This window comes from Toxorhynchites rutilus, chromosome 2, assembly GCF_029784135.1.
Source record: "Toxorhynchites rutilus septentrionalis strain SRP chromosome 2, ASM2978413v1, whole genome shotgun sequence".
Classification (NCBI taxonomy): domain Eukaryota; kingdom Metazoa; phylum Arthropoda; class Insecta; order Diptera; family Culicidae; genus Toxorhynchites; species Toxorhynchites rutilus.
Window position 1 is genome coordinate 185,624,615 of NC_073745.1, and position 19,959 is coordinate 185,644,573.

Sequence of the window (19,959 nt, forward strand, 5' to 3'; positions counted from 1 at the left end):
TTCTTATCGAAAAGTTCAAATTTCGACCGATTACGCCAACGAGAGATTTTTCTGAATGTCTTTGACTGATACTTTTGGAGATTTCTTCACTTCTCCATCCGGGAACGAATCGTACATTCGTTGATCCGTCCGGCTATCGGTCTTCCGGCGACGGCCTATCCCTGATATTCCGGTCAGCAAGCGAACCGTAAGCTTTGTGCTTGTGCACAATTTCACGGACTGCTCCCCGGCTTATTCCGAACTTCTCTGCAATCTTCCGCTGTGAAATCTGCTGCAAATGATCATGAACAACTAGATTTCAACTTGCATGCTGATTTTCTTTCCACCTATTTAGATTTTGTTGAAAACTTTTTTGTATAGACAACAACAATAGACTTTTATGTGCCAACGTAAACAACACTTTGTTTATATCGCGTCAACTGGATCACTGAAAGGTTGTAAATGATATCGCACACCTGTCATAACATGTGGAAAAGAGGGGTTACTCAAAAGGTTTAGAATAATTTAAATATTATTTTTTGGAGTGGACGGTTTTTTTATGTATATTTGTCCTCTTCAAAGAACTCATGTAAGGAAGTAATCAAAATCTAACAAAAATGGCAAAACTTGTTAATTACTTTAAGGATTAATAGTTAATGTACAATTCAATGAAATTAAGGTTGTATTTTTTGACGTCGTAGTCCTGAAAATGAGAAAAGTTTTAACTATGCAAAGCATTGTTAATGTTCAACAGATGGGTGAGATCATTTACACGCATTTCTGTCAAACGTAGCAGGGACATTGGGGCTCGTTGGGTCTTTGGGCGTGGCGGGATCAACAATGTCAACGATCCTCGCCGTTTATAACATTTTCAACATCACCGACTCAGACAGCCTTAAGTGGCGCTACTGGAATACCTTAAGCCTTGAGAATTTTTTACTTGGAACCATACATTTTTTGTATGTTTCAACACAAGTGGAATTATTGATAACAATATATCCATAAAACATAGGTTTACCTGAAAGAAACACGACAACGAAAACATTCAGTTGTCAACACGAGCTAATATGATTAGCATTAATTACAGCTGAACGTACAAAACGCAAGGGCTTTCCAGTTTGTTGTGAGATATATTTTCTCTCCAATTAAGAAGTTCAGCCCACATGTGTTGCTGCTGTGAATGGTAAGGTAGCTCAATTCGAAGAACAGATAAATGTTCACTTCTTTAGAAATGAAAAGCACATAAAAATCTACCCGACTACAGTATCAGCATCATTGTGGGTGCACACCTTCGAACAAAGTCAATCCTAGCCAGATCGGGTTGTCAGATACCCCCACATGTTGCCACAATCATTGACATTCCAGGAATGTCCTCTGTTATGTTATCAACAAATGAACAACGGGTTGACCCTTGTGTTAATTTTTACATTACATTTTTCTCTTCTCCTCTTTTCCTCTAGCATTGAAGGACACGAATCGTAATATCAACCATTGTCCGTTCGAGTGTTGAAACAGCATCGGAGGAGGTTAAAAGTACAAGAAGGTCACTTAGTCGAAGCTGTCTAAACGCATCTGCAGAAAAACAGACCGCAGAAAATTCAAACACATTTGAGGCAGCACAACAAACTCTACCAGTGATCGACTGTGTCGCTAGAAGGAATTCGCAAGGATAACTTCCATTGACCAGGTTGTGGGGGTTGGTGTCGCTATCCGAACAATACAGCAAAAAAGCAACAGCGTCCATCAAGCTCGGATCTGAAAGTTTGGAATAGCAGCAGCAGCAGCAGCAGCAAAAAGCGCTTTTTGCCATCGGCGGAAAAAGAGCTTGGCAAACAAAAAATGCGTCATTAATTCAAGAGGTGGAACAGGTTTTATTGTGGTGATATACAACGCGTAAATCAAATTACTTCGTACGCTTTTCATGATGAAGCAATAATTTTCGGATCGTGCTATAATTATATCACAACAAAGTGTTTTTGATGTGCGGCCATGCGATAGAGGAAGTGCTCAACGTTGAAATGGAAAAACAGAGCGTCCGCAAAATTGGTGCTCTGTGAAGTGAACCTGTAAGAAGTGCTGAAATACTCTTTACCCGCTATTTTTATGAAAACCGGCAGGCTGGGAGAGAGGAAATTTTGGGGTGAAATAACACACAGCGAAAGTTAAATTTTTTGGTACCATCGAATTAGAGTACTGGAGGGCAGTGGCAAATTACGTGTTGCGATACACGTGGAAGCAGCCTCTGGTGGTTTGCTGAATTTGATTTGCTTCGAACGCGTTTCACACATCAAATTCTACTGGCGAACGGATCCCCCCGAAAGTTTTCCATCATTCCGCTTTTCCAACTAAATGTTATGCCGGCCGCGACCATGTTTTCCAAATTCAAAAGCAGCAGTACTAGCGCTCCCCCGCCCAACCCGTACGACAACAACCCAATCACGCAGTACTTTGAAATTGGAAAACAGATCGCCTGTGCCGGCCCGGAACTAGTGTGGAAGATCCACGAAGGCTACCGAAAAACGGATGGGAAGGTAAGTTTCGACAACATGAGTAATATTTTTGTACATGTCAACATTTATGATCTGTTCAATTAAGATGTTGTACAACTTCTGTCAAAACAATCATACTATCGATTCTCAAGTTACTTGCTTCCGAACGACAGCCTAGATCGACATCCTGTAAATGAAGATCATTTAAAATCGTTGCTTGCGTTTGACTTTTTGATGTATGCAATAGACCCTGGCAGTAGTACTTTCCTGGCAGAGTCGATTACACGATTGACTACTCTGGAAGGAGTACTTCTCTATCTCTTCGGTTTACAAAATTATCAAACAGTCATCCGATTGGCTGTAAAATTATGAATCCATTGATAAATTAAATATATAACATCTTCAATTGTACGTCGAGTTTCTTTTCCAAGAATGCAACATCTCGTGTAGAAGAGCAAGGAAAAGCTTTCTGTTGCCGTATCGTGCGTCTCCATCGAATTCGAACATCTGAAAACAGGATACCAGGCGTCTCCATCTAATTTCAAAATATGAATGAGTAGTGTTTATGAATAGTATGGGTACTTTATATAGTAATGCATCGAAATCCGAACGCTTAAGCGCTTACAAATATAAATTCAACTACTAAAAAATATTGACATATATCATAGCATGAAAAATTAGCGTTCCTATAGAATTAGAAGGCCTTCATCTAAGTTATGAATCAAATAATTCCACAAAATCATGTTATATTTGTTCAAAATTTGATTTTTTTTTCATCGTGTCGTGATTTTAAATCCTGACACTTTTTCAATTATGCTTTGAAATCCGGACACTTTTATATCCGGACACGTGTTTTCTTTGCAATTCTTTGAGAGAAATTATTTATGAATTATTGTAGAACTTATTAACGGATGCGTCATAAGTAGCGGGACTAAATGGAAACACGTTTGGTATAACTAGTATTACACAGTTATTTCTGAAAAATACAAATCCAAAATTTTAAAGAAATTGTTGAATGGGTTTATTGTAGAGAAATATACTAATAATACAGATAATGTACTTAAAACTAAAAGATAAAATAAGTAAAAAACACTTTTTAAGTTCAACGGTTTCATTATGATTAAACATAATAATAGTATAGATGATGTACTAAACGCCTTTCTTCATTAATCTAGGGCATTGATGAGACTAAAATAAAATCTTGGGGCATGTAATGAAACAATTAACTGTAGATAATGTAAATCTGACGTGGCCCATTTTGGATTAGCATTTTTCATAAATAACTGTGCCCTAATAGTCAAGCCCTTTCATTTGATACACATATTGATGCAGTTTTGGAAAAAAAATATGTGGCACCATTTTGTGGTGACGGCTGTTTTGGATTTGCATTTTTCATAAATAACTGTGGTATACTAGTCAATCCCTTTCGTTTGATACCCATATTAATGGAGTTTTGCGAAAATATGCATTCCACAATTTTGCCATCTTGGATTTACATTTTTCATTAATAATTGTATTTTACTACTCAAGCCCTTTCATTTGATAACCATATTGATAGGGTTGGAAAAAAATATATATGGCTCGATTTTGTGGTGGCGGCCATTTTGGATTTACATCTTCATTACTTCATTACTTCATTATTTTTAAACAACTGTGTTCTACTAGTCTAAACTGACCAGACGTCCCGCGTTACGCGGGACAGTCCCGCATTTCGACAAAATGTCCCGCGTACGATTCCGTCCCGCATTTGGCAAAAGAAACGAAAATGTCCCGCGATGTCAATATATTTCATTGTCACAATTTGATCATGTTGATTTTCTTAAATGGATGAACCTCAAAAAAAAACTTTTCATTGGCAGACTGTTCAAGAGCGCTTCTAATGCATCCAAAGATTAATACGTTGAGCTGGTTTCATCGCACCGATATTAGGCTTTTTGTTTAGAGAGTATCAACTGGTAGCGACAGCAACAAAATTGGAAAATGATTTTTATAAAAGTCCCCTATTGATCCGCAGGGACCAATGTAAGTCAGACGAAAAGTTCATCTTTGGTTCCCTAGCTCGGTCAGGGTTTGACGTTTGAAATAAGCTGGAAGAACTAGTGTATACTCGACAGGAAGAGGCAGAGTTGTTTGATGAAGTATCGTAAATGAAGCGCTGGGCGGTCTTATGGAAGTTGGCCGGAACTTGAACCATGGCCGATGAAAATATGTATATCGGCGTGTTATTTTACCTTTTCTGTCTCTCTATTTCGGCCATTCGCCCAAAAGTTTTCTATCGGGCGAACCTGGGGAATGTTGGTAAGGTTGGTGGTCTTCGCGACAATGTTTATCTCCAGCCGATCCATGCTCCAGTGATCTTTGGCATAATGGGCTGGATCCCAGGTTCGGCATAAAGACCACATCACCTTCCCAACTCCGGCAAGCACTTGGTACTGTATATCTCCCCGTTCACCAAATGACTCGAAAGAAGAGCGGCTTGGACATTCCCTTCACGTCTATCAGAGAAGGGCCGTCTTCGAGAACTTTATGTGAATGATATATCGACGTCATCGCTTACCTGGGGAACGTGAAGTACCCGGTTCCCTGCCCTTCGTTAAATTCTAGCATCAAGTACGTCTCGTCTTTCATTATGAGTACGAAAAGAAGTTTTTAACTTCTTTCGCCGGAAGAAAGTTTTTTACCAGCACCTCAAGCTACTCCTTCTGGATGATTACCTGCTGCTCAGATATGGGGTGGAGCTTGCAGTATGGAGAAATCATCAAGTTGCTTGACAGTGCTGCTGCTGCGAATCAACATCCTTGAATAATTTTTGTTGTAGACTTAATAAACCTAAGATTGAAAGAAAATTTTTAAATTTTCTTTCATCGCCATCCGAAATTAGTCCATTTTTTGAATGCATACGTTAACATTAAAATCAATGACAAATGAATTGGAATTTTCGAGCATTCCATTCGGTAATTTTAAGAAAATTGTAGAATTTGAATCGTGCTTGCCAGGCGTAAATGCTCTGATTGAGCGAGTGATTTTCGGGCGTAAACAAAATCTAAACCACCTAAAAACCACAATTGAGTGCCGATACTCAGAAAGAAATAATACTGATCAGTTTAGACTCGCAAAACTATGGTTTTCGTTCAAATAACATTTTGTTTTTTGTGTCCCGCGTTAGACTTCTGACCATCTGGTCACTTTATACTAGTCAATCCCTTTCGTTTGATACCCATATATATAATTCTACTAATCAAGCTCTTTCTTTTGATACTCATATTGATAGGGTTCTGAGAGAATATGTAATTCACCATTTTGTACCGGTAAATCTTGCTTTTATATTTTTCATCAATAATTGTATTCTACTAGTCAAACCCTTCACTTTGATACCCATATTGATATTTTGGAAAAAAAATATATATGGCGCCATTTTGAGCTGGCGACCATTTCGGTTTTTTTTCATAAATAACTGTGTTCTTCTTGTCAAGCCCTTTCGTTTGATACCCATATTGATGGGGTTTAGAGAAAATATGAAATACGCCATTTTATAGCGGCCGCCATTTTTTTGATTTTCAAGATAACGAAATACGTAGTTTTATAATGACTGCAGAGATAAAGGTGTGTTCCAAATTTCAGATCAATCGGTCAACAGGAAGGGGGTTAAATTTCTATTAAAGTGGGATAGCGCTACAGATAAAGTTACAAATCTACCCACGTACATACAAACGGGTCATATAATCGACCCCGCCCTGTATACCAAAGAGTTTTGCAGTTTCCTGAATCGAGAATGTTTGCTCCACACTCCATACTCCATACTAAGGTTTCTAACATACCCTTATGCTACTCTTTCAATGAGTAATTTGATCGTCAACTTTTGACCGTCCCGATTTAAAAGCATTTTCTGAATGTGCTTTTTATTCCGAACATGGGTTTGTGAAATTTACATAGATTTTTGATTTTTGACATTTTTTTTTGTTAACAGCTAGGTACTATATTTGAAAAAAAATATAAAATAAATTGACACAATAGTAACTATCAGTCACATCAATTCAACATGCAAAAAATGTCATGGTTTTGGCATGATATTGGATGTAATGAAAAAGTGTCCGGATTAAAAAGCGTCCGGATTCAGAAGCATCACTATAACTTCCACTTACTTCATAAGATGAAGGTAACAATCCAGAGTGTGTCCCTAACGCAGTCTTCAGAAAACATACGCAGCGCTGCGCTTGAGTTTAATTTTCATCAGCGCGCGTTCAAAGCAAACACATATTCTCTCTTAGTGCAAAGTGCACAAAATTCATAAACACGACAACGCAAAATGTATGAACTGAACATCTCTCCTCACTTGTGTGATGCGCGCCAAGATGATAAACTATAGGTGTTTCGTTCTTGACACTTTCAGGACATGACGTGAGACGAGTAGCGAGACGTAACTTTCAGAATTATTTACTTTTTGTTTGGGTGTGTGGTTATGATTTCAATGTCAACTCGCTAAGGAAAATAACTGAAGGAAAAAATAAGCAAATATATATTTGTGAAAGATAGTGCACAACCTCCTTTTGCTCTAGCCAATTACTTGTAACGGCCCTTTCTGGATCTCCTTCCCGGTATATGCACAGCATTCTCCTCCTCCCTGAGCGAAATCAGTGGAGCCATAATCAGCGTTATTTTTTGTCACCATCGCCGTAAGCTGATAGTACTCTTTTCCCCGCCGATGGGAGCCAAACAGAAGTACATTTTGCTTGGAAAGAAAGGCGAAAAGATATACTAGAAACATCCTTCTGCATTGTTATGATTCGACAATAAAGCGCGAGCAACTTTTTTGCCAACGAATACATTTGTCACCAAAAGATACGATTTGTTTTGTAAACAAATTTGTTTTTTCACGAGCAACAGCAATTTTGACATTGCGGTCCACCTTGATGCGCGCCTCATTCTATCCAAGGCGCCACTATATATACCAGGTGAAACAATCATATGAAATGCACTTTCAGCCATATTGGAATTGCTGTCGGTATTGTTTACAAACAGCATCCGAACGCTGCCGGCGGTTCTCTACAAACTGCTACGATTCTTATTCGAACGATGCCTACTATGTTCGGATTTCGAGAACTTATGCGAGAAAGACGGGATGATTTTGTAGAATTTCATTCTCATTTCTACTACTCTCGCATGTGGAAATGCAAAAATGGCGTATCCTAGCAACACAAACAACCCCCGCTCTACAAACCGTAATCCCCATCTTATTGAAGTGATGATGTGGATTCACCTGTTATACATTGACATAAACGCCTTGATTCTATCAAGCACACACACATTCACATCAAATCCTAGCAACCGCTTTGTCTTCGCTTGTTCTAAGCAAAGCATAAAAACAACAGCGCGTCTCCATACTCCATAATTCAGATTCAAGCGTGCAGTATAGAAATACGGCGCAAAATTCAGCTCAAAACTGGGCGCAAAAACGTCGCTGACACCAAAACATTTTATCTGTGTTTCGGAGCGTGCTTATTCGCCAAAGCGCATGTATGCACAAGGAGTTGGAGCTCAACTGGATACAAAAATCTTGTTACGCATCAGCACCGAGTTGCATTCTGAAGACTGGCCTTACGTGTTGAGAATAATAATTGTCGTCTATAAACCAGTCTTTTGGGTATTGAACCAGTCTTTTGTGTATTCAACTACCTGCGTAATATAAAAAAAATAATGCAAATAAAATAAAAATGCTGCTGAAGGTAGAATTGTTTTGGTTTTCAGAATAATTGATAATAAAATCTAGATGTTATTTCAAAGGAAAATACAGTCGGCTAGAAACGGCTGTATAAATGTGGTTTTTAAAACAATGTGAACCTAATAATATCATTTCATCCAAAGATATTTACTTACAGTCTAAAAACGATTGCATCTAATTTTGGAGAACCTTCTCATTCAGTGGTGCCTCAATTTTAAAAAGAGGTTCGGTATCCGCATAACTTGAAATATTAGCGCAATGTTTTCGGTCGATTTTCAGGCAAAGGATAGTTCCGAGAATTTAAGTTCATAATAATCGCAACGAATCTAGTTTATTTTTCAAAATATTAAAACGTTACATTAACTTTTTTTGGAGGAAAAAACCGTTGCAGGATTCAAACCGGTTAAAATCGGATAACATGATGCTAATCTCTGATAATCAGAATATGTCATTGATGATAATTCGTGTACTATCTAAGATCGCCTAATGCCAGGATAACAACTGTCTGTGAATAGTTCCTGAATGTTGTGAATAGTTGTGAATAGGACTGAATGTAGAAAAATCATTCAGTCCGAAGGTGCGTCAGTCTCTAGCCCAAAATGAAACCACAACCTAAATCCGTTTGATAATAGATAACTCAAATGCGCACCATTGTAAGGATGATTTTTTCTCTAACAATAGATTGATCAAAGTTTTTTTTCTTCTTTTTTCTACCTAGTATAGTCATAAATTCGTGTACACGGAATATTGGCCATAAAATCTTTTTATAAAATTTCTTTGAAAGTTTCATTCAGCACTCAGCAGCTATAAATTACACAAACAAATTATTCGAAATGACCTACATTTACCTTCCAGCATAGGTGGAGACGATTTGACCATTTATCGACAGCACGCATTACTTCCATAGAAAAGTTTTTCACTGCACGGGTGAGGGTGTACTTGAGCGACTCAATATACGGGGAATGAGTAGAACAAACCATAGCCTCTAACCAGCACGATACACGAAATTGCGGGTGATTTCAAATAGTTGCAAAGTGCGCTAGATATTACCATTAACTATGCCACATTTTTCGAGCCCAACTATCACAATACGATTTTCGACGTGTCCCCACATGATTGTAAACAACTGATACTACAAATTTATTGCGCAAAAAACTAACAACTGTCAATTACCTGAAGAAAAGGATTAGATACGTCTATTACTGTTTGCGTGTAGAATACGTTTACTCATGTACCAGTATTTATGACTATACTATGTGTATATCTATTGTTCAATCAATGATAAATTCAAAATATAAAACTAATTCACCGAGAAAAACTGGAAATGACAATCATATTAAAAAACACAACAACACACTATTTGAATCCTGAAAATACGTTAAGTTAATCATAATCATCAAATCTTGGAAGTAAACAGCAGCTCAGATACCGGATATAGCGGTTCTGAAAAATGCGTTCTGATAACATCAATAGAACGCAGTCCACTCAGAACGACAATGAAAAATGGTAAAAATACGATAAAATGAGATGAACAAAACAACTTAGATTAAGCTCTTATACTGTCATTGAGAAAAATACAAGAAATTGCTATAGGAATAGCACTGCAACGATAGTTTCGTTATACCATGTTGTATTGTGTTATTTGTCATAAATGTTTTTCTATAAAATTTGCATGTTGCGTGAAAAATAATGATCAAATCATCCATATTTGAGATAAAAAAGATTTTTGACGTAGGACTACGTCTTTCATTAAGGGTGCGGAATCAGAATACAGGTCACGTTTTTATGAAATAAAGTTAACGTCAATAATTATTTTTGCTGTGAACGGATTTTGACGATTTGCATATTGATCGAGCCGGAAATTCTCTAAGATTTTTTTATATCACATAATTAGGAAATGGTTTAAATTGATGAAAATTGGAAGCATGCCTATTTTGCCATACATTTGTTCTATCCATTTGTGTGCTTACCTAACCGTGCCGTTAATTCGCATAGATGGCAGCTCCGTATTACAAGTGGCAGGAGTTTGCATGACAATATAGGTTTGTAGAAGGAATGAACACACTTTTAAAATAAAAATTATGAATGAAAATTATGTTTCCCAAATCAAATTAATACTCTATGTAAGGGGTTTTCAGATTTTTATTTTATGGCAGAGCACTTTTTATAGCAAAATTATTTGGCGGAGCACCTGCATTTTTGATTCAATAAAACAAATCCTATTTGCATTGACAATACTCAATTGGAAACATTTCTTTTTCGGTTGCGCGTCGCAGTTATACGACATTTAATCCGAGGTAAAAAGGATAAACCGCTATATGCCCCGTAAAATTAAATATAAAAATTGTTTTTTTGAATGCGGGTTTTCAAGTGGGAGCATTTGCTATAACTTCGCGGAGCACCATTTGAAAACCCCTGCTCTATGTGAATGAAAATTAATTTTGCCTGCAAGTGGAGAAAAAATGTACAAAAATTATGTTTAAAGATAATTTTATATTATAATTGTAAGTTTTGGTGAGAATATTATCAAATTTATAGAAAATAGTTTAAATCATGGTCATGACAACCTACTTCGAATAATTAAATATAAGGATTATAAGGCGTATGAGGTGCGTTGTAGTGATGGTACAGAACGTTTTTTCTGTATTTCGTCGTTCAGTTTGTCAACTAATGCTGTCAAATATCCTGGTAATTGTTTTCTCCCTTCTGCAGGTAATTGATAAAGATTATGCCAACGCAGCACCCATCGCGTGGATAGCTCTTTCATGTTCAAAATGAATCCCACTAGTTCTTTTGAAATGAAAAATAAACCTCTCGAAATGAATCTTGTTCATTTTTTAGTGACGCCATCTGTTGAAAAATCCAGGGACTTGCCGATGTACAGGGTCTTTCAAATTAAACGCTCACGCAAAAAAAAGCGAATACCTCCTTAAAATTTTTTTTCGCTCCAACGATGATAACACAGCATTCCCCTCTTCGGGACGATAATATTCGGCTACTCGTTCAGTCTGATAGGATGGTTTTTAGTGTCAAGATGATCAATTTACAAGAACCGTAGCCTTAATGAAACTTTGTCCTCTTATGGTAAGAACTTCAACATTTCTCGTCGTCGATTACTTCCTCTGGGAGTACGTGAAGGACCGTTGCTATGTTAATAAGCCACAAAATTTGGAGGAACTTAAAGACGAAATAACTCGGATTTTCAACAGCATCAAAGTCGTAATGTTAGATCTATGCATGAAGAACTTCGTTCACCGTTTAAAATGCGTTATCGAAAAAATGGGTGGTCACATCGAAAATGACTTAAAATAGGTTTTGTTTTGGTTTTTGGAAAAAAAAATCGGTTCATTTTTGTAGAAGTTATTAAAAAAAAAAAGTTATTAAAAGTTATGTTAATCTGAAAGACCCTGTGGTATAACAGAATGTTTTTATTCTCATTTTATTCATTCTAACAATGGCATATTTTTCATTGAAAAAAAACTTTTACTAATACTCTCGAAATAATTTTTTTCTCGAACTAACCCATCTTCTTTTTATAATTGCATATTCAACATCTACATTACCTCTGTTGAGTGAAGAGAAAAAAATGTAGCTCATCTTTGAAATATTAATATGTGAACATATTCAAGTGTGGTGCTAAATGTAGTGGAATTAATGATTTTATTCAAATGACTAAGGTAAACATAATTATGCGCGTAATGAAATCACACTACTGTATCATCTGCCGATCGTTATAATCGATGGAAAAACATTTTGTGTAATCAGACAACAAACATTAACATTTGTTATTTTTAAAGCTAGTCATATTTGCTATGCTGAGCGAATTCACTATGAACGAAGGCGGTAAGCACGCAGAGTATCAAATTATGATACCAAAAGACGCTAGTAACAAGTCTTAAAAGAGCCAACTTTTAGTGCTGAAACTTCTAAAAGACACATAAACAGTAGGAGGGAAGTTTGTGTTTAACCAAAAAGAATTGATTCATGGAAATGGACCACCGGGCAAGGAAGGATGATAGTTAGCTCTTCTGCTGAGAGTGTTTTCGAAATTCACTGAATTTGGTCCAGCGAGATCATGGTGGTCCTTACAACGTCGGCTGCTGGACGAACTTTTTACATTTTGCCTCCTAAACTATTACAACAATTTATCTCGAGCCGCTGCTGCAGAGCTCCTCGTATATCCACTTGTTGGAGTATCCGTAATGTTGCGCTCAGCGGCGCATAATCCATTATACGGTACGAAGTTCAAACAAAGCGGAGCTAAGTTTCCGGCAGAGAAAATAATATTTTCAAATAATAACTTTTAATAGACTTCGAAATTAAGACAGACGATGTACCGAGAGAGATTTAATAAGATAAAATAGTTTCCATGGAAAAAGAGATAAGAAATATGATGTAATGAAACAGGATAGATGTGTCATTCTTTTAAGAGTGATGAGTTCATTATTTCGTAATTGCTTCGGATATTTTTTCTTCCCTGTTCGTGAAAGGGAAATAAGAAATTTTCACGTAGAGGATTGTATAACACTTACCCGAGTTCCATTCAATCGAATGTAACATTTACCCAAATTCAACATTTACTCGAAGGTATTATTTATCCGAATGTCCTATTCAATCGAGATACACCCAGGTTCAGCAATATTATTTGAAGGGGTCGAGACAGAGGCGCGGGCGTTTCGGTTCGAGCTGAGGCTAATAGAGCAATGATGTCAAAACATAACCATAAGTTAGTAGAAATTTCCATTTCCAGAAAGTTTGAGAAAAGAGGACACGAGGAAATTTTTGACTACCTATTTAGTGTGTCCATTTTTCCAATACAGTCTTTAGTCAGATTAAAAAAATTGTTAAGCTCGTCCTCGACTTTCGGTGAGCTTCAACGCAATCAATATTTTCTCATTTTTAATCAAATTGATGTACCAAGACCAAACGTGATCTATTATGGTTTTCCTTATGTGACATTCAACTCAATTCTACTTCACCAAATTCATCTTGCCTGATGGAGTTATTCCGCACCAAGCCACAATTTGATAAGTTTTTTACCTCTTTATGTACCTGGTGATGCATATCACACACGTGATGGCGAAGGAAAAAAAATCGTCTGCTGGGAGTTGTAATACTTCAGTAGCATCAAACCATACACCATTGCAGTGGCAGTTACACATTGCGTTACCTTTCTCCGTTTTCACCGGAGCTCGATTGGAAAATATGGCATCTATAATACGTCATAATTCAATGTCAATTATCACTTTTCCTTCCGGCATTCTATGAATGAGATAAACTTCCCATTCTTTTTTTTATAGAATGGCATATCTCGCTATCCTGTTAGGAAATTATAGTTCAGAGCACCAATTGTCAAGAGCAAGAAATATTTCCACGGAAACACTAGAGGCACCAGGCTTCTCTCCGAAACGCGGTACGGTTGCTTGAACTGCTCATCCGTTCCGAACGGCTTCGGTGAAAAGTCTGGAAAATTGGAGAAGCCAAATTGCCGTAGAATGAAGGAAGGATATCTGAAAAATTGGCATTTTCCGCTTCTTATTATGAGAACGGTCCCGGTCGCATCCGCAATGCTAGCGCTTCAGCGCATTTTTTTTCTTCTTGTGCTGCTTCCCTCTGGCCGAGGCTGGCAGACACGGGTATGAAGATATTTTCTCGCTTCGTGAGCATCCTTCTTTTCGGTAAACCTAATGTGATTTGGAAGGAGATGTTTGCATCACATTTCCGGTTTCGCTCTCGGCAGTGGCTCTGAGATTTTCGCCGAAGTGGATCCTTTTCGATCACCAAGCGTGGCAAAATTTGAAAACGAGCCGTTGTAAGAGAACATAATTTTCATGGAACCGCTTCGTATAGCTTGCTACTTCGAAAAAGTTTATGAATAAATTCAAATCATAAAAGCCACGACACCATTAGAAATCAGGACATTTGGGGAAAGCATTTTCCAAAAAGCCCGAAGATACAACCACAAAGAAACTCGTGTTGACGCTGCAAGAAAACTAAATAATATTTACGATCGTTCTAAATGCTTTCAACCTTGTGTTTATTGTGATGGGTGTTGAAATTCAAGATCAACCTTATCAGCTCTACTCCTTTGACCAACGCCGGGGAAGCGGAAGAGTGAACTTTTCTTTAGAACACAAAACACCGACCATTGAGGTGTCAAGTCAGAAAAGCGCCATGTGTACGAGGAAAAGAAAATACTCTGAATAACATCCCTCCTCCGTGGAAATGGCACGGACAACAACAGGGCGTCTGACAATAGAACTGCATAACATTCATTTCTGTTTGTACCTTTGGAATGAGAGGTGGCAAAGAAAAACACTTTCAGCTTTATTTTTTCTGGGAATACAAAGAAGAATTCGTGACTCGAATCGAATGCCTACCACAAGCTGGAAAACAGATGGAGAGAATAGTTTTTGTTAAGTGAAATTCGCTTGCCACAAGTGCCTTCTGGCGATGTTATCGCTAGCAATATTGTTAACGGAAAATTCAAAAGGCAATGAAAGCTGCCGTGGAAAATGTATCTTGTTTGCCGCAAATGTATCAGTGGGATTAAATTGAGAATGAATGAGCTCTGTATGATAGGAGTTCCGATTCGTGACATTTTGGAAAATTATTATGTATAGTTATGCGTTTTTGTTTTTAACCAGTATCTTTGCGCTGGCCACAATTAATGATGAATTTGATTGTATCAATAATCAATGGACCCATGATTAACTTAATGTTCATTCATCAACTGTTAAAGATTAATTTACTAATTAATGGTGAAGGTTGAACATGAAAATTATATTTATTTATTTCATGAGTAACATTTTTCAAAATTACTCGACACACGCATTGTTAATTCTAGAATGGCTGAATTGTTGAAATTTCCCAAAACGTGCGTGATGTTCTGACATGATTTGGAAAACGTCTGGCCATAAACAGGAATCTCGGAAGTGACCGACAAGCAAAGACAGCCTAAATTTTAAAACTCAATTCAATAGTGGAGGCTCTTCCAAACGGAACACAAAATTGTCATCGAGGAAAGCGAGGAAAGCTGGAGTTCTTATGTTTCTTAAACGTACTGTTTCCACACTTATATTGCTTGGCATTTGATCCGTTGTTTTTTGGAAAGTGGAACCAAGGCAATTTCGATTTCGATTGGATTCGAGTTGAACTGGTTCCAGAATGCTAATTTTTTTTCCGTTCGGGTAATTCTGACTCGAACGGGTTCTAGAAGGAGGGGGAATATTTGGTCACGTAATGATACAGGGGCTGAAAAGTCCCGGGATTTCATCCGGTGGTTGTTGATCGGTGGTTGAGTGAATTGAAAATGGGCCGTGTAATCAGCGCAGATGCACCTCGTTCTGGAAGGCCAAAAGAGGCTACGAATCCAGAAATCGTAGAACAAGTGCATCGACTCGTTTTGAACGATCGTGAAATGAAGCTGCGTGAGTTGGGATGGGATGGGATACATTTCGCACGGCATTTTGGACATGAAAAAGCTATCCGCGCGATTGGTAACCGTCGACCAAAAACAGCGGCGCGTTGATGATTCAACAGCCAGTTTGGCGTTGTTAAGCGTAATCCAGTTCATTCGACGTTTTGAGACAATGGATGAAACGTGGATTTATTACCACACTCCTGAGTGGGCAGTCTGCGGAGTGGCATATTTCTACAGAAAGTACGTTTAGTACTACAGAAAGGGAATCGAAATGTTGGAAACTTGATATACCAAGTGTATTGCCCTCGAAGAAAACTATGTTGAGAAATAAACACAGCTTTGCCCAAAAAACGATTCTTTTCATTTAGAATCCCGGGAGTTTTTAGATCATGTCGAATATAATAATGCTTTTGAATCCGGACAATTTGCATTATATTCAATATCATACCACAATCATAAAATTTTTGCATGTTGAATTAATGCGATTAATTAGTAACTGTCAATCACATTAATTCAACATGCAAAAACAAGAAGTGGGTTATATCTGTGATATTACCGCAAGGTAGACGTAGGACTACCGTTGGCTCGGTAATTATTTATTTGAAATTGCATCTGAATCAATTCATAATTAATGAATGAATGAATATTTTGAAAGATTGCTGAAAGTTTTTCTTTTTAGTGTGTGGGTGGATGAGTATAAGTATGGAATTGTTATTAACATAAAATTCAACTCTTTCGAACGTGTTGGTGGTCCCGAAACGAACCGCTGAAATTTGAGTGGCCTTGTAAAAGCAACTGAAGATGTTTGATACGTGATTCATTTTTGTTTTCGTGAGAATAACACGAGATTTTTCATGATCACTCCCTGCGCAGAATAGAAACTGAGGGCTCCATTTCACGGTGTAAACCGGGGCTTTGGCAAATCTATCCGAACCAATGCAAATTGAGCGTAGGCAGCATTAAATAGAGCTAGCGCTTAGGGGGCTCACGTATTGTTCAATGTTTGGAGTCATATATGTTAATATTTGATTACGCTGGATAGTTTCCTTTGGCAAGCGATGTACCCATCCGGAAGTTTACCCATCCGGAAGTTTTCTTGGCGATTTGCAATTGGAATCACTGTTGGAAAAAACACGCGGAGCACTTCCTTTTCAATTTTAGGTTATGATTTCTATGCTCAAGATTTTCTATGCTGGCTGCAAAAAGGCGGCCATCTTAGCAATCCCTTGATGAAAACGAAATAGATTCTTTATAACCTTGCATAAAATTCATTCCGTTATCGTGATGTGACATTTTTTTATGACTGTTCCATGCGAAAGCAGAACAGAAAAGAAATCACAGCTTGCATATATTCACTATGACGCTTTCTCCAGGTGCCTAGATTTTGCGTCCGTGTTTGGGGACACATTGCGATCACCAATCATCATCAATGGTCAGCTTGTTATGACTTCAATAGTTTGCTTTCAAAGCAATTTTGAAGCAATTGAAACTTGATTTTTTAAATTTTGAATTGAAAATTGATTTTAAGTGACAATAACTCGTTGACATTTTATCTTTCGGATGAAGTGATTATTATACAACTCCATTCAGTCGGCAAAGAGTTATTAACGTTCAAAACCTTGCAGTCCAGTCTTGCTCTCTCGCTTTCGAAACTTTGAACTTACACCCCGGTACAGAAATGAAAGACGTAGTCCTACGTCAAAAAGCTCGTTCTCTCTCTCTCTCTCTCTCTCTCTCTCTTCTAACCTCTGCTATCACTTCGGTCACTGTTGGTATTGCAGAGCAATTGCAAATGTTTCCGATGCTTTAATTTAGGTTACTTTGCTGGTTATGACGAAGACACAGGTAGTAATCTTCGCTGATGTCTGTTGGGGTGGTTAAAATGGCATTGTGTATGCGCGGGTTTCGTTTGGATTCTCCCCTTTTACGGCATTAGGTGGAATTGTATAAATATGACATTGTTTGAACTTTTACATTATCCAGTTTACTAATGAGCGAAGTGTTTATGTACTTCATCAAATAACGTTGTTACATATTATTAAACATATTACATATTAAATTCACGAGCTCTTTTTGGAACCCTCCACCTGCGAATACGGCGTTGTAGTACTAACTGAGACGTGGCTTCGCTCTGATATCGCTAGTTCCGAATTTGCTGCTAATTACTCGGTATTCCGCTGTGACCGCAGTGCTGCTTCCAGCAATCTTCAACGTGGAGGAGGTGCTTTGATCGCCGTTAAGGCCAGTCTCGAATGCCATTCAGCTGAGTTGGTTGACTGCGAGAATATCGAACAAATAGTTGTCGGATCAAGTTATGTAACTCGGCGATTTTTTTACCTTTACCATTTACCTCCGACCGAACTCATCACCGACGTTGTATTCTACGCACTCTGCAGCAGTACAGCAGATCCGTGAACGCGCTTTGGAGTCCGATAAATTGGTAACAGTTGGAGATTATAATCTGCCGCAGCTGTCATGGTCTTACGACGAGGACGTTAATAGTTTGCTTCCGTCCAACGCATTTACTGAACAGGAAATCGCTCTAGTCGAATCGATGCTTCAGGGTTACAGGGTTACGTAGCTACATCGAATATTTGCAGCAGAGTGCGAGGCAAAATCCGTCATCATTCCTGTCGAGATGACATTTATGAACTCGCCTATCTCTTCACCTCACGAGTTAGCAGACAGTTTTGCTGAATTGTTCGAGAATATTTATAGCACAGCATCGCCAACATTTTCCCCTGATAGTGTAAGAACTTGCCCTGCGTATAATCTGAGTTGTCCGCTTCTAGTTTTGAGCCAAAACGAAATATACGTAGCCCTGAGTAAGTTGGAAATTTCGAAAGGGCCCGGCACGGACAATATACCGCCACTGTTTTTAAGAGAATGTGCCGATTCACTGCTGATGCCACTGACGATAATTTTTAACAGGTCACTCAGTGAATGCGTATTTTCGGATGCCTGGAAGCTGGCCTCGATAACTCCGATCTTTAAAGCTGGCAACAATCGTGCAGTTGAGAATTACAGAGGTGTCTCGATTTTATGTTCTCTGTCAAAAGTGTTCGAGCATTTGGTTCACGATGCTCTGTGTGCCGCTTCCCGACCATTGATATCGGAGCTCCAGCATGGTTTCGTGAAGAAGCGATCCGCTACTACCAACCTGATATCCTACGTGAGTTTCCTGTGTTCGAAAGTTGAGAAACGACACCAGATTGATGCGATATACTTCGACTTCTCTAAGGCGTTCGACAAGGTACCTCTGGACAATTGCTAAATTTAAATATCTTGGCTTCCCTGATTGGATCACCGAATAATGGCTTCGCTTGTATTTATCTGAACGGAGAGTGTTTGTCAAACTAAACGGATTTCACTCACGCGTTTTTTCCATCACGTCAGGCGTTCCTCAAGGTAGCGTTCTTGGACCGCTGATATTCATTTTGTTTATTAATGATCTCTGCTCCCGGTTGAAATCGAGTTTGCTGATGTACGCCGACGACCTAAAAATCTACAAAGTGATATCATCTCATCTAGACTGCAGCGCACTTCAAGCTGATGTGGACGAGTTATCTCTGTGGTGTACTGAGAACGGGATGGAGCTAAACACCAAAAACTGCAAATTTATTTCGTTTTCCCGCCGACAATCCCGATCAGATTTTCAATATTCCATCCATTCAGAGGTTCTGGAGCGTGTAGAAACTATCCGTGATCTAGGGGTCACGGTTGATAGCAAACTCCGGTTCAACGAACATGTAAGCGCGACAACCGCAAAGGCCTTTGCCGCCCTTGGATTTATCCGACGCAATGCAAGTGGCTTCACCGTTGTATACGCTCTAAAGGCACTATACTGTTCGATTGTCCGCAGCATCATTAAAAAAAAAATGATGATGATGGCCCGCCTCATACCCCTACAAAGGTTTGAGCAGGACGATTTATCTTATAGATAATATTTATTTTCAAACATATCAAGAAGCCAGTATTATAAAAACAAAAACAAAGCGAACTGGCTCTGTTGCAGGCATAAATATATATCAATAGAACATTAAAAATAGGCATAAACTGCGAAAAAACAAACAATGTTCCTATCCATATTGACATTGACAAAGTCATAGTCTCAACTTCAGGCCCAAAGTTTTTTCCAAGGCATGTCAACAAAATTTCCAACCCGGGAAGATCCTTGACTGATTGGGAATTGAACCCAATATCTAAAAGTTTCAACTTAGAACATAAAAGAGATCTGCTACAATCAGAAATAATCGATACCACCATCTGGTGAAAGATAGTTTACGACAATTCTGAATGAGTTATATTTCAAGCGTGGATTTTGATATTCAGCAACGACCTTGACATCA

The 19,959-nt window shown here is 38.2% G+C and overlaps 1 protein-coding gene across 11 annotated transcripts in view; it reads left to right on the forward strand.

Moving 5' to 3' along the window:
* LOC129770241 (SCY1-like protein 2) overlaps window positions 1-19,959 on the forward strand; it is a 295,540-nt gene that overhangs the window by 62,294 nt on the left and 213,287 nt on the right. For all 11 annotated transcript variants that reach the window (XR_008742068.1, XR_008742069.1, XR_008742072.1 and 8 more), the window contains one exon: window positions 1,440-2,510. Coding sequence is in view for 5 of the 11 variants with exons in the window: in XM_055772942.1 (XP_055628917.1) it covers window positions 2,334-2,510 (177 nt within the window). In the remaining 6 variants the exon portion in view is untranslated. The remainder of the gene's footprint in view (window positions 1-1,439; window positions 2,511-19,959) is intronic.